At 41.6% G+C, this 15,040-nt stretch overlaps 1 protein-coding gene and 1 non-coding gene across 6 annotated transcripts in view; one reads left to right on the forward strand and one right to left on the reverse strand.

The window, feature by feature from the left end:
* Window positions 1-15,040, reverse strand: part of KATNAL1 (katanin catalytic subunit A1 like 1) — a 55,395-nt gene that overhangs the window by 20,412 nt on the left and 19,943 nt on the right. For 4 of the 5 annotated variants that reach the window (XM_074959124.1, XM_074959107.1, XM_074959115.1 and 1 more), the window contains exons 3-4: window positions 11,486-11,646; window positions 7,220-7,388 (exon numbers count right to left, since the gene is read on the reverse strand). In XM_074959124.1, coding sequence (XP_074815225.1) covers window positions 7,220-7,388; window positions 11,486-11,646 — 330 coding nt within the window. The remainder of the gene's footprint in view (window positions 1-7,219; window positions 7,389-11,485; window positions 11,647-15,040) is intronic. The other variant, XM_074959134.1, reaches the window with a different exon arrangement.
* On the forward strand, window positions 12,252-12,323 carry TRNAG-UCC (transfer RNA glycine (anticodon UCC)). Its single transcript has one exon. It is a non-coding gene; the product is annotated as a tRNA-Gly (tRNA).

Consider the following 15,040-nt stretch of genomic DNA (forward strand, 5'->3'; position numbering starts at 1 on the left):
CCTAAAGTAGGGTTGTCAGGAGTCTGGGGTTGCCAGTCCTCCAGGATTGGCCTGGAGTCTCCCAGAATCGGCATCGATCTCCCAGTGACTATTGAAAGCAATCCGGGAGATTTTAATAGGCTATTTTAAGAAAATGACATTACAACATGTTGGGAAAAAAATCTCCTGGTATAGCTTCAGTCAGAGTTGGCAACCCTTTTTGACTGGAAAGTCCAGTTACCGTGAGGGGGGAGGGGAGGGGTAGTCTGTTGCCCCTTTGAGGAGCACAGTTTGCAGGACTGCGGCAGAGGACAGGTGTGGGGGCCCATAGCAAGTGGGTTAAGGGGCTCCCAGTGGACACAGAATGTTCTGCGGGAGGGAAGCAAAGAAAGCTGCCCCACCAGCCAGTGCTTCCCCTGGCCACGCTAAGGCAACTCCAGGGTGGCAAGGGCTCAAGCGAGCAGGGGAGGGGGCTGCTGGGCAAGTCACGCAGAAGGAGGCGGGAGGCTGCCATGCAGGACTGCTGCGTCCTAGTTCGCCAGTGCGGCTGCCTGGCTGCTTCCACAGGGCGGCAGCTCTCTGCTACCTGAATTCCCAGGCCGCCTGCTGGAGCTGGGCTTTGCAAGTCTCTTGGGGCAACTCACACTGGAGTTGAGGGGGAAAGCAACGGGGGTAGAAGAGCCTGGGGGAAGAGGCGGAACAGGGGCATCCAGTTTTCATAAACTAGAAAGCTGGCAACCCTACATTTGAGCCTAATTATTGTTTTTATTACAGGAGCATCTGGTGTGTTCAGAACTGTCCCACAATTGGATAAAACAGCCTCAGCCCCAAACTGATCATAAACTCCAAAGTTAGTAGTTCCACAGCTCTGCTGATCTTATGGGTGACGTAACATCTTCCCTCTGAAGCAACACTTCTAATTCTCCTCCTCTAACACTTCAGTAGGAATGTACTTCCCCTCCCAGCCCAACAGCAGGGCTAAGTGGAGCCTGAGGAGCAGCTGCATTGCTTTTAACTGAACTAGGCTAAATTGGAAGCTGGTTTAGAGTTCCTAACACAGCCTCTAAGTACTACTAACAAAGTTAAAGTATCCCAGCTGCCTCAGAAAAGCAGCCTCTGGGAAAGTGGACAGAGGCAGCATAGGAAGAGGGAGCCAGAGAGACAAATGAGCTAGCAGAGGAGAAAGGGGCAGTTAACAATGCCTCTTCCCTTTGCCCATTAAACCACATGCCCTTCAGGGAGCTGTCTGTGCCCTTCTAGCTTCTTTCAACTCTCACTTTTATTACAAAACTGAACCTATAATAGCCAGCAAGTTGAAAGTTGCACTGGGACCAGAAACTGCTGTCAAAACGACACAGTCAGGAAGAAAAGGAACAATGAGAAGGGACCCATAGTGTTGAAAAGATTTTAAAAGACAGGAGTTACCTACCTATCTATCAAGGCAAAAATAAGAACAGTATTCACAGTGACAAAAAGGTGTTTGCAGACTCTCTCTGACACTGAATTCTCTCTTATCCCCCTACAATGAGCTAGGGGGGTTTCTTTTTACAGTGGAAGGATTTGCTGCACCCTGAAAAGCTGATTAAGAGAATTTTTAAATTGAAACAAAATTAAGCCAAGCTTTAATAGCAGTAAGCCAAGGGATACTTCAATAGGCTATTGGTGCACTGCAAAGGTGAAAGAAAGCAGCAGGGTTGAACAACATATCTGAGGTGTGCTCCAACATTTGGGCAAACCAGAGTGTACATTACTGCTATGCAAAAAGATGGTACACAAATAAACAAAATACTGCAGAAGATAATGTGAGAGCTATGTAATGAAAACAAAAAACAGACAACGCCAGAGAGCCATCCGCCCAGCTGCTGCGTGCTGGGAGCATGCCAACAACTTTATTTACCCACTTGCACTAAGACCATTACATAACCATGTAATTACTACAAACAACCACAGGGTGGCAGCATAAAAGGAAAAACATGAACAAAGGGATTTGTAAGGATACTACAAGTACTGTCTGAAAATAACTGCATAAGTAAATCAATCTTATGCCAAATAAAAATAAAATATAAGAATGCTACAGGCTCTCATCTCCACTTCATGGTCCTCTTACGCACAGCTTTCACAAGTTGGCAACCTTCTAGCATAACAAACCTTCTCAATTGTATGCATTCATTTATATGATAAATCATTTTTATAAACTAAACAATCACATCTGAAAATTTGCCTCCACAGCAGATCTTATTTTTTAAACAGTGTCATGTTATAAACAATCTGTTCTGACATAACTCATTTGAATTTCCTGCAGCCATAGAGTTAGTTTTGAACTAAATGCCACTTTGCAGACATTTTGACAATCTTAGTCCTGGTGAAAAATGGAGGATACTTCCTGTAACTGGAGGTTCTTCAAGATGTGTGGTCCCTATTTATATTCCATACATTGGTGCGCGTGCACACCATGCCCCTGAGACTGGAAGTGTTTCTTAGCAGTGTCTGTTGACCTGCACAAGTGTAGTGCATCCCCTCATGCTCGCAGCCAAGGATATAATAGGTCAGCTGGGTCGATGCCTCACCAGGGTCCCTCTTACTGTTGTGCAGTCTCGCCCGCAGCAGAGGACTTGAGGGTGGGTATTGGAATATAAATAGGGACCACACATTTCAAAGATCCTCCAGTTACAGGTAAGTAACTTCCTCTTCTTCGAGTGATGGTCCCTATACATATGCCATATGTGGGTGATTAGTGAGCAGTGTTGAAGTACAGTACAGTCTGCAGTACTGCTTGGCCTACAGCAACCTCCATACCCATCGCTCGTGCGATGGCATAGTGGGCCGTGAACATGTGGATGGAGCGCCAGGTAGCTGCACTACAGATCTCGTGCCATGAGATATCAGCAAGGCAGGCCAGTGTGGATGCTTGCACTCGTGTAGAGTGCGCTGTGACTCCATTGGGTGGGGGAATGTTGGATTGTGTGTTGCATTCGCAGATAAACCCAGAGACCGAATTGGAGACTCATTAGGAGAAGAGGGTTTGGCCCTTGGATTGGTGAGCAATGGCCACAAACAGTTTTGGCGATGTGCAAAAGGAGCAAGTCCCGTGGAGGTAAAATGCCAGTGCACGGCAGACATCAAGGGAGTGCAGGACCCTGTCCATATGGGAGGGGTGTGGTTTGGGGCAGAAAACAGGTAGGTAGATGCAATGATTAAGGTGGAACTTTGACACTACTTTTGGGAGGAATTTAGGGTGTGGCTGTAAGGACACTTTGTCCTTGTGGAATACAGCGTAAGGGAGGTCTGCAATCATGGCCACCAGTTCACTGACCCATCTAACTGAGGCAATGGCTACTGAGAATATCACCTTCATGGAGAGGTGGGAGAGGGAGCACATTGCCAGTGGCTTTGTCAGAGCAGAGATAACGAGATTAAGGTCCCTCAGGGATCTGGGCTTGAATACTGGTGGGAAGGTATTGAGTAAACCCTTCCTGAAATGGATGGTGGTGGGGGTGTAACAAAATAAAAATGAAATCAGTGTTTATCCAATAAACAGAGGAAAGACACTGGAAAGGGTTACTTAAGGGCTCGTCTACATGGAGCAATAATGAGGACAACAGGGGTGTAATTTCTAAAGCACACTTATGTGTTGCACATTAATTGGCCTGTTTAGACCCTGCTGGTGCACACTAGAAGTTCCCTAATGCACTTAACGGTAGTGCTGGTTGAAACAGTACTACATTAAAGTTCACTAGGGAACCTTACGAAGAGATTATGCATTACATTACATACTGTGATGAGCAATGTATATTGCATACATTACTCATTACAGAATATACAAAGAGCCCTGAAAAACCCTGATTCTTTGGACACTACATAAAACTCAGAAATTGCTAAAAAATAAACTCCAAAAAATGAAATTAATAAACCCTCAAAAATAGACGCTCTGCCAAATTGACACTCAAGCTGTAGAACAGGGCATTTTATTACTTATCTACAACTGAAATAAAGTAAGATTTAAAATATTTATAGTTTTCACATGCAACAAAATGATTAATAGTAGTTACAAATAAACCCAATTCTGATGCCCTTACTTGGGTGATTAATCACTAGTCTTGCAAGTAGCTCCATTATTAACGTAAATAGTATTATTCACAGATTTAAGGATTAGTTGCCCAAATAAGGGTTGAGTTATACATTCGTGGGTGGTTCTGAATACTTTTCCAGGCATAACAGCATCTCCTTTTATAGCATTAAGTTGGTAGAACTGCTCTGCATGGCTTTGTGGTGGCTTCCCTATTAGAAGACACTAATCTAATTTTCAGAGTGCTCCCAAACATTCTCCTAGGGTACTCATGGGGCATTATACAACCTGAGTAACATACACATATTGCCAATTTAAAATAAGCCACTGGGTTGAAAGGCTGAAATTCCTGACAATATTCCAGCGGGGGACACCACAACAACCAGCCTCGAGGCTTTCAGGGCAGCAGAGAAAGAAAAAAAAACAACACTTGGGAAACAGCATTTTAAAGGGGTGCTAGTGCATAAGCACCAGCGGAGTGGGATAGTATTAATTAAAATTATTAATTATGTAGCACCATAAACATGCATATTACTTTACAGGCAAATAAAGGACAAACTCCATGACCCTGCTTACAATCAGATTGAAGAGGTTGTTACATGGCTTGGGAAGAGGATGGTTGCAAACCCATAAGATGAGATGGTTGTTCTGGCTACAAATCCAGAAAAGGGAGCACTTATATCTATATATCATCATTAGCATACCCAGCACAAGCTACAACCAGTCACATTGCAACCAATGTCTTACTGGATGAGAATCTTATCTTTACAACTTCTAGCAAGACCTGGCCAGGCAACCAAACCAATCCCCTTTAAAATACAACATTCAATCATTTTAGAAATCTCTCTGCATGCTGTAGAGCAGCGTGATTTATAGCAACAAGTGCCTATGGAACAGCCAACAGAATTTTATTCAACATGTGCCCTACTCCCAGTAACATTTAAAAATAAATGGAACATAAGCAGCAACTGATCTCATGTCAACTGACGTGCTGACAAAAAGAAGTATGCTAATTTCAGCTCCATTCCAAACACTACATGACATCAGTGCTTATTAGCGGACAAGGATAAAACTGGTAGGAGAAATCTAAGTTCTTGCTTATATTAGGTATTAATGTAAACTATGAGAAGTTTTTTTAAAAATATTCAAATAAAATCTATTTTAAAATGTTAAGTACTATAGAAATATATTTCTATTTATGAAACTTCTCCATCTGGCTTCCCTGACGTAGATTAGTAGTAGTATTACTCCCAGAGATCATTACTGTCCTAGAAGTAGTACCAGCACAGGCTCATCCATAGTAAAGCCTTATACTGCTCCTTACAGGAAACTTTAGCGTGCATGGTTTTACCCTCATTACAGTCAAGACTTGAATGCATACGTGCCTGGTGTATTAAACTGGTCACACAACATGATTCTAGTTCCTCATTTCACTAGCAGAACTGTAAACAATTTTCACCGTTCTTGAAAAGCTTTTTATAGCTTGCAGAGTGTTCCCTTGTTATTGTAAATCTTGCTGTTCTAAGCATGCAGAGAGAGATTTCTAAAATGATTCAACTTTACATTTCAAAGTTTATTTGAAGTTTATTCAGTGGCACTGCTAGAAGACTATATCTGAACAACCAGTGACAAGGAGGACTAGTGTTGCTTAATACCCTCTTCCGCAGAATCAAAAATGACTGATACAAAGGTCACTTTTGTCTATCCCTTGACAGAGCTGGATTCTTCCCTTTAAGTCCTTTCTCATTCTTGAATATTTAGTGTGTAGCTATGAAAACTTACCAAAATATTTTCTAACTCACCAATCACAACCTGTATTATACCACAAGCTCCAAACAGGTAAGACTGCGTATCTCACAAAAGTAAAGCCATCTCATTATGCTCCAGTCCTGTACTGTTTATACCGGTGATACTCAGACTGCGACCCGTGAGCCACAAGAGGCTCTTTAACATGTCTCCTGCGGCTCTTTGCAGCACATAATATTAAAACATTGTGTGATTTAATTATTAACCCCTCTAAGTTATTAACCAATCAGGATGCTTTTAATAAGTTAATAACTTAATTGGTTAACATATTTGCTGTGCGAATGCTATATATGTATATAAAAACTAAGTATTTCCCCTGTCAGACTGTTTAAATATGAATAGTACTATGAATAGTAGTAAACAACACAATAAATTCACACTACTGTGGCTCTTTTGGGTAATTTGGCTCCTGAACCACTGAGTTCTGCGTATCACTGCTTTATACCATGGCTTCCTGATAGTGACTCCACAGTTAAGGTTGTAAGGCAGTTTCAGTTATAAACACCCAATTTTTCACACATGCATCTTACTTTCTCAAAAAGCATTCCTTTTGAAATGTCTTCTACAGTTATATGTTGGTGAATCAGTTCCTACTTTCTTCTCTCTCCTCTAGTATTGTTTCTCTTTTTACAACAAACCTTTTAAAAAAACTAACTTTAATTCCCAGCCCATTTTAATTCAGAACACTGTGTCTTCCCCACAACGCTTTTCAAAGAAACATCTTCCTCTAAATGTTTTGTTATTTATAATAATAATCTCCTAATGATAGGATTATTTTAAAAGCTTGGTTGTCTTTTTAATTTGTATGCATTTGGTATATCTCCACCTTCTAGTTAAGAACATACTTAAAAAATACTTTTGTAAATACTTGTAGATCACTGCAGAATTTACAGAACAATCTCAATTGTTTTAACTCATCTTAATTTAAATCCTGCAAAATCGTAATAAAAATGCATAATATCTAATGAATCTCACTGGTCTCACTTCTATATTCTTTACTTGGAAAACTTTATAATAGGGCCCAATTCTGATCTCTTACACTGAATAGAATTTACTCCTGATTTACACTATTATACAGGAGATTAGAATCAGGCCCATAACCTTGCTGAAACATGCAGAAAAATAAAGCTACAGTAAACTGTTCTGTTATAAAAAAAAACCTTCCTGATTAAAAACAGCGCTGAGAGTTTAAAGTGGTACCCAGCTTGGTAATATTACAACTGAATCACTCTAACATGCACTTTGTCCACGATCTGATGTAGACCCTCCATGTTGCCCTTGCACAGGAAAACTTAAGTTTTTGCTTATTTATTTTTAAAAAATGCTTCCCCCCTGTACACACAACCCTCCCTCCTCCCCAGTTTTTACCTTGTCCTCTCTCCCTTTAGCTCTAGATTCCCTCTCTCGGCTACTGGTAGGCTTTTCACTTTTTGATATTGGGTGTGCTCTGCCCACAGGCCCTCGTGGCTGCAATCCTGGTGATTCTTTCCTCAAAGGTTTAACTTCTCGGTTGGGACGTTTTATCTGAGGTGGAGCCCTGGCAAACAAAGAAAACATATCAATCACAGTTAAAAAAAAAAAAAAAAAAAAAAAAAAGACAATGCTTTAATATTTCACTAACTCCCTTGAAAAATCACTTTCAAAGCCAAAAGGCCCAAATTTCCATCTTCTATTCATTCCCCTCCATTTGTCAATCAGCATCATGTGACTGTGTGAGATTTTTAAAAAAACGCTTCACTGGTTTAAAAAAAAAGGATCAATACCAACAGCTCAGCACCCGTGACCAACCCTACAATAACAAACCAAAATGCATGTGGAAAAAACAAATCTGATTTCAGTTTCAGGGTTTGAGTTCAGTTTCCTGAAGCTATAAATCATCGGACTAAATTATGCTATATTCAAAAGCACAGTCATAGAAGAAATTCCAGGAAATAGGCCAGCTAAGAACTTTGACAGGCCTCAATATCTAAGAGAGCAAGACAATGAGAAAAAAGTGACCCTTTCTCAATCTTGGATTCCCCCATGTGAAAGTGTCAACACTTACAAATTGTCCAGAAAGTTAGGACTAGATAGAACCAAACTGCATACTCGTACACCTTTGTGTATCTCCCACTGACCTTAATGGAAGCGGAGCAGTGGTACGAGGGGGCAGAATTTGGTTTTAAGATTAAACTGAGAGGTCATATTCATTTTGCTTGGGAGGTCCGTTTAGACTTGAAATATAGAACAAAATATATGGCCAAGATTTAATCAATTTAAACTAACGTTCCCTCTAATAAATCCTTTTATTCATATTTGCTGCCATTGTTTCAAAACTTGCAACTACTTTCCTGAAAGATTCATTTTTAAAAGTCTCTCCCACACACTTTCACAAACTGGATGTGATTACTAAGTGTTTACTTCAAATAATTTTTCATCACACGTAAAGGAACAGAAGAGTTGCTGCTATTGTTACTGTTGAAAGTAATTTTATTTACTCATTTGCAGCTGCATGAGACTTTAATTTATTTTACAAGTGGTGCTGACCTGCTGGGATGGGTCACCTCTCCCATCTATGACCGTACACCCAAACCAAGAAACAGTTTAATCTATAAACAACATAAATAAATAAATCCACTTTGCACTTTATATTGCCCTTCATCCAAAATCGCCTGCAAACTTTAAAGCTCACTGTGACACTGGCAGACCAGGTACCAGCTCGTACTAAGGTCCCCATGTCTCAGCTGAACATTGACAGATACATAGCTGGAGCCAGTCTGGCTGTTAGTATTGTTAAAATAGGTATTAGAATTATAAGAATGTGTTTAGATTTTATTGAATGCTTGTGAGCTGCTGCATGCATTAATCTCACTTATAACATCTGTATCCCATATTGTAAGGTAATATTTGAGAAGTTGTGTTGTAAACCTCTGTAAATCACCAGACAGGAGAGAGAGAGACATTAACTAGTGTGAAATGGTGGTCTCCCACAGAAGGTGTTATGTCCTGTCCAACACGGAAGGTCCAGTGACACCAGATGGACTATTGTGGGACATTAAAGAGGACAACATAAATTTGTTTTGCCCTTCCCCACATGAAGATGAGTCACGTAAGTGGATTCCCCCCCTCAGCTGAGACTGCAGCTCAGAGAACAAGGGATGAGGGAGATAAAAACTCCTAATAAGAAGGAACTGGAGATCTACGCTGCTTGGACTCTAGAGAGAGAGGTTTTCTAGGCATAAGTGAGAGGTCCCCACAGCTGCTTAGCCTGGATTAGCCCTATAAAACATATAGAGCTTGTTTATTATAGAAGCTTCTATTACTTTTTGAAATTTAAGATTGCAACTCATCTGTGTGTATCTGTTTATTTGCTTTAACCTTGTAAGTAACTCTTATTTCCTTTCATATTTTAATAAATCTGTATATAATTTATTATAGGATTGGTTACAAGCATTGTCTCTGGCGTGAGATCTAAGGTGCAACTGACCTTGGGTACATGACTAGTCCTTTGGACTGGGAGTAACCTGAATATTGTTGACAGGTTTCAGAGTGGTAGCCGTGTTAGTCTGTACCAGCAAAAACAACGAGGAGTCCTTGTGGCACCTTAGAGACTAACAAATTTATTTGGGCATAAGCTTTCGTGGGCTAGAACCCACTTAATCAGATGCATAGAGTGGAAAATACAGGAGCAGGTATAAATACATGAAAAGATGGGAGTTGCCTTACCACTTGATAACTGGTTGGTGAAATCCAAGTATAGAATTCACAATCAATTTGGGGCTAGTGCCCTGGTTCTTAATAGTCTGCCCTGAGGTTGGTACTCATGCTCTGGAGTCACTGCAATAGCTTGACACTCACAACAGTGTAATGAGGTAGAGATGGGGGAAATTGAAGCAGCAAGCTATGGTAATGTTTTACACCCACTTTGAACAGGGGGTAAATACTACACATGGTGCAAAGCAATGAAGAATCAGGCCCCTGTCCACTAGGTAATGCACTAAGAAAACCAAACATATTTCATATAGGCTACAAATAGCCTTTGGTTAGTAACGGCTTCCAATTACTACCAAATACAGTCACTAGCTTTCCTAAATCGTGTAGAAAATTCCCAATTGTACTAACTCGGCTCTACATCATTCAGTGATATCTTGGAAGATGATAAATATCCCAAGAGCACTTTGAGCAGGCCAGCCCCTTCCTCTTTTCACAGATTGCTGTTGTCCATCTGTGGGGGACTCAGGGCCCTGTACCCCCCACTTCCTGCGATTCACCGTGACTCTCAGCCAGCCAGTAAAACAGAAGGTTTATTAGACGACAGGAACACAGTCCAAATCAGAGCTTGTAGGTACAGACAACAGGACCCCCTCAGTCAGGTCCATCTGGGGGGCAGGGAGCTTAGACCCCAACCCTGGGGCTCCCTCCGTTTCCCCAGTCAACTCCCAACTGAAAAACCCCCTCCAGCAGTCTCACCCAACCTCCCCGCAGCTCCTCCTCCAGCCTTTGTCCAGTTTCCCAGGCAAAGGTGTCACCTGGCCCCAATCCCCATCCTGGGCTCAGATTACATGCTCAGGTATCATCCCTCAAGTGAAGTCACACCCTGATATCCCCATCACCAATGCAGACAGTCCCAGTAAAACTCCCATGCAACATTCCCAGGTCAATCCACTCCACTACCTACTCTGTCACACCATCCCGCAGGTGCTTGTATTCCAGTTCTGCTGAGCAGGATCCTTCCAGATGAAAGGCATTTGAGACATCAAAAACTAATATAGGTGCTTTACTTTTTTCTATTGTGTCCCTCAATTCCAACTGGCAGAAAAAGCCTCCTATGACCTGATATGAAAGCCTTCATGAAGTCCTAAAAATAGTTTATTTAAAAAAAAATTAAAAATCAAAAATCAGACAACTGACCACTCTTTCAAACAACAAAATGGGCAACTCAACTATTTTCAGAGACCCCCTTAACTACAATGTGTAACACTTTTATGTTATAAAAAGTTAGACTAGAGACCTACATTAGGGGCCTGTTATAAAGCCCAATTAATTCAATGGAAGTATTTCCATGGACTACAGTGGGCTTTGGATCAGGCCCTAGCTGTGCAAAGCATCACCTTGTCTGCAGACTTCCTTCAGTACTAAAGCAATGCCTGAAGCTTTTGGCTTCAGGCAACATATTATGTACCTTAGGCCATACCTGAACAATTACTGACCTCAAAAACAGTCACTGTTCAGACTAGCGAATAACCCATTCTACAGGGTCAGGGATCTGGACTGGCTGATTTAATAGGTCTCTTCTATCTGTAATTTTTATGATTCCAAGGCATTTATAATAAAGAATTTTGTTAGAGAGTTACAGTTGTTCAAGTGAATTTCTTAGCAACTAATCATCAAAAGTCAAGAAAATCAGTTATGGAAACATTAACATCCTGCCCAACCTCCATACATAGGCTTTACCACACCATAATACCCAAACACACTTCCTCTTCCACCGTACACACACATCTAATTCCTCAAAAATCACCCCCACATTTGAACTGCATCATTCTTTTTAGGTAGCAACAGACTCTTGAAAAATCAATTTGTCCACTGCTAAGAGGGATTAATGTTCAAGGGTGGAGTTACAGTTTGAAGTATCCCATAGTGCTTTCCAGTTACCTGTGCTCAGCGGGAACTGGAGGTGGCCAAACAGCAGGATCCCTAAATGGCTCATCTTGATAGGATACAGGAATATCTGGAGGTTTGTCTATTTTAAAACTCTCTAACGTGTTGACAATACTCTTTACTTGCTCATATTCCTCCAGTAATTCTTGCCGGACCTTCAAAATAAACAAGTGATTTCAGAAAAAACTTGTTTTAATTTTTGCACAGGTCTTATTTTTTTATATACAATCTCAATTTACAGCAGAAAAAAAGGTTTAGAAAATGTTCACTCCCGTGGAATAAATTAACATTTACAAAAAACTAACAGTCTGTGACGGTGCACCCCATAAGGCTTTATGAAAATATGCTTATGAATGTATATATGACATCACTGGAATATGTTTTATTCTACATATGCCATGCAACAATTCTCTGTAAATGTTATGATCTACTGAATATATTCATCCTATTTGTATGCATGTGTCATTCTTGTATTCGAAGTTATGAATATTGGCTGTGTACTTGCTTGATTTTTAAGTAGCCTTAGTAAAGCATTTGGTCAGCTTCTTTAGAAAGGAATTTGCAAGTTAAGTGCCCAATCAAGAAGCACTTAATGCACAATGGATCTTGGAAGGCTCCAATCCACATAAGAAGTCTACATAAGGATGTCGAAGGTAGCATGTGGACCATGGCTTCTGTCTGTAAAAACTGAGTCATGCATGGACATGTGACTTGCCCATGTGACTCCAAAACTCCATCTTGGAGCTGGACTTAGCCAGATGCATTGGTGGTATAGTGGTGAGCATAGCTGCCTTCCAAGCAGTTGACCCGGGTTCGATTCCCGGCCAATGCAAATATGTTTTGGGGGGAGGGATAGCTCAGTGGTTTGAGCATTGGCCTGCTAAACCCAGGGTTGTTAGTTCAAACCTTGAGGGGGCCATTTGGGGCAAAAATTGGGGATTGGTCCTGCTTTGAGCAGGGGGTTGGACTAGATTACCTCCTGAGGTCCCTTCCAACCCTGATTTTCTATGATTCTATGACTTTGCATAGGAGAGAGGAGGGGGTCTCCACCCACAAGAGAAAGTCTATTTAAATCCCTGCGAGACCCCTCCATTTTGTCTTCAGCGGGCTAAAGAGATAGCTTCTCCACCCCCCAGGATACCTGAAGGAAACTGGAACAAAGGACAGTAACTACAGGGGGTGTGAGTGATTGCTGGACCCAGAGACTAATCTGCAAAAGGAAGCTTACAGGAATTCCTCTAAGGGTGAGGTTTTTATCTGTATTCAGTTTTCTTACTGTATTAGACATAGACTTGCGTGTTCTATTTTATTTTGCTTGGTAATTCACTTTGTTCTGTCTGCTATTACTTGGAACCACTTAAATCCTACTTTCTGTATTTAATAAAAATCACTTTTTACTTATTAATTAACCCAGAGTATGTTTTAATACCTGGAGGGACAAACAGCTGTGCATATCTCTCTATCAGTGTTACAGAGGGCGAACAATTTATGAGTTTACCCTGTATAAGCTTTATACAGGGTAAAACGGACTTATTTGGGGTTTGGACCCCATTGGGAGTTGGGCATCTGAGTGTTAAAGACAGGAACACTTCTTAAGCTGCTTTCAGTTTAAGCCTACAGCTGTTAGGGGACGTGGTTCAGACCTGGGTCTGGGTTTGCAGCAGGCTAGCAGGTCTGGCTCAAACCAGGCAGGGCACTGAAGTCCCAAGCTGGGAGGGCAGGGAAAGCAGGGGCAGAAGTAGTCTTGGCACATCAGTTGGCTGCCCCAAGGGGGTTTCTGTGATCCAACCCATCACACGGTCCAATCCAGCAGCTCTCAAACATGTGGCTACTCCTATTACACTTCAATGGAATCTTGAGAGTATGGGCTGCGAGATCCAATGCCCTGATATTGTTCAAAACTTGAGAGAAATGTTCACTTGTAGAGCTGAACAGTCACAATACATCCACAGCATCAGGAAATGTTTTCAGTAATACAGATATGAAAGAGGGGCAATAAAGGTAGCCTAGGTTAAGAGGACAACTAAAGCAACAGAAGAAACTGGGAACATGACTTACTTTTATAATTTGTTTTCAGTGTTATTGTTGCCATGTTGGCCCCAGGATATGAGAGAATGAAGGCGAGTGAGGAAATATCTTTTATTGGACCAACTTCTGTTGGTGAAAGAGACAAGTTGACATGAAGAAGAGCTCTGTGGAGGTCAAAAGCTGGTCTCTTTCACCATAGGCACCGAGTTTCTAATCTGCCGGGGGGTGCTCCCCCTGTCTCTGCCCCCACTCCACCCCTTCTCCCAATGCCCCACCCCGTCTCTTCCACCGCCTCCCCCGAGCACACTGCGCCTTCGCTCCTCCCCCTCACCCCCAGCGCCTCCTCACGCTGCGAAATAGCTGATCCACAGCAAGCGGTAGACACTGGGAGGGAGGGAGGGGGAGATGCTGATCGGCGGTACCCACCAGCGGGCAGAAGGCGCTGGTGGGAGGGAGAGCCCGTTGATGGGGGGCTGCAGGTGGGTACTAAGCACCCACAATTTTTTTCCTGTGGGTGCTCCAGCCCCGGAGCACCCATGGAGTCGGTGCCTATGTCTTTCACCAACAGAAGTTGGTCCAATAAAAGATATTACTTCAGCCACGTTTTCTTACTTTTATAATGGCAGTCTGACTGTGAAGTTATTCACTTGCATTGTATGTTTGCAACTTCCATTTTCTACTGGTCAGAGAATATAGTAGATAAAATGTATTTGAATGGTGCTAGTTAAGGAATTATCTGTCTCATACTTGTTAATCTACTATCTGTTGACTCCTGGCCTGATCCAACTCCCACTGAAATCAAGGAAATCCTTTTCTTTAATGCACTAAATTAATTTGAATTTGAAATCCAAGTATTAGAAATGTCAAGTTAATGTGGCAGTTTGACAAACCTTAGTAAGTGCCAAGACCTTTCATAGCCCCAATGTAAAGACCTATGAATAGTATGATATTTAGTATTTGTGGGTCAACTTCTAGCAGCGATGGAAAGAGTGAGAACGAATCTGTAGTGCTAATGGGAGGTAAATTGCTCCCGAGCTACTGATCTTTGTTAGTGCAGAGGTGGAAGAAGCAGACTGGCATAGCAGTAGAAACAGATAAGCAGCAGACAGTGTGCTGCATGACTTAATGCTATAAGCAGGTGTTGTCTTAGATTCCAAGGCAGATAAATCCAACAGCAAGGAAAACATACAAAAGGGCCGAAATGCATAAATCATGGATTCAATACTTAAACACAAAATTAACAACAGATGTGAAATCTTTGAGGGATAATGTCACAGTTTTTAGGCCAAAACATTTGCGTTAGCTCAACAGTGTAACAATATTAGTGTTGGATCCTGCAGTCCATTAACTCACATGAGCTCACATATGTCAGTCTGGGTTTGGATAAATTCTTACAGCGTAAATCTCTTGGATTTCAAATATCACTTTAAAAAAAAAAAACTAGTTAACAGGCTACATGTGGAGGCAGGGAGGGGTGGGCAGAAAAACTGACTATTTTTGTGGAATCTATTAAAATAAATG

The sequence above is a fragment of the Natator depressus genome, chromosome 1, assembly GCF_965152275.1.
Source record: "Natator depressus isolate rNatDep1 chromosome 1, rNatDep2.hap1, whole genome shotgun sequence".
Taxonomy (NCBI): Eukaryota; Metazoa; Chordata; order Testudines; family Cheloniidae; genus Natator; species Natator depressus.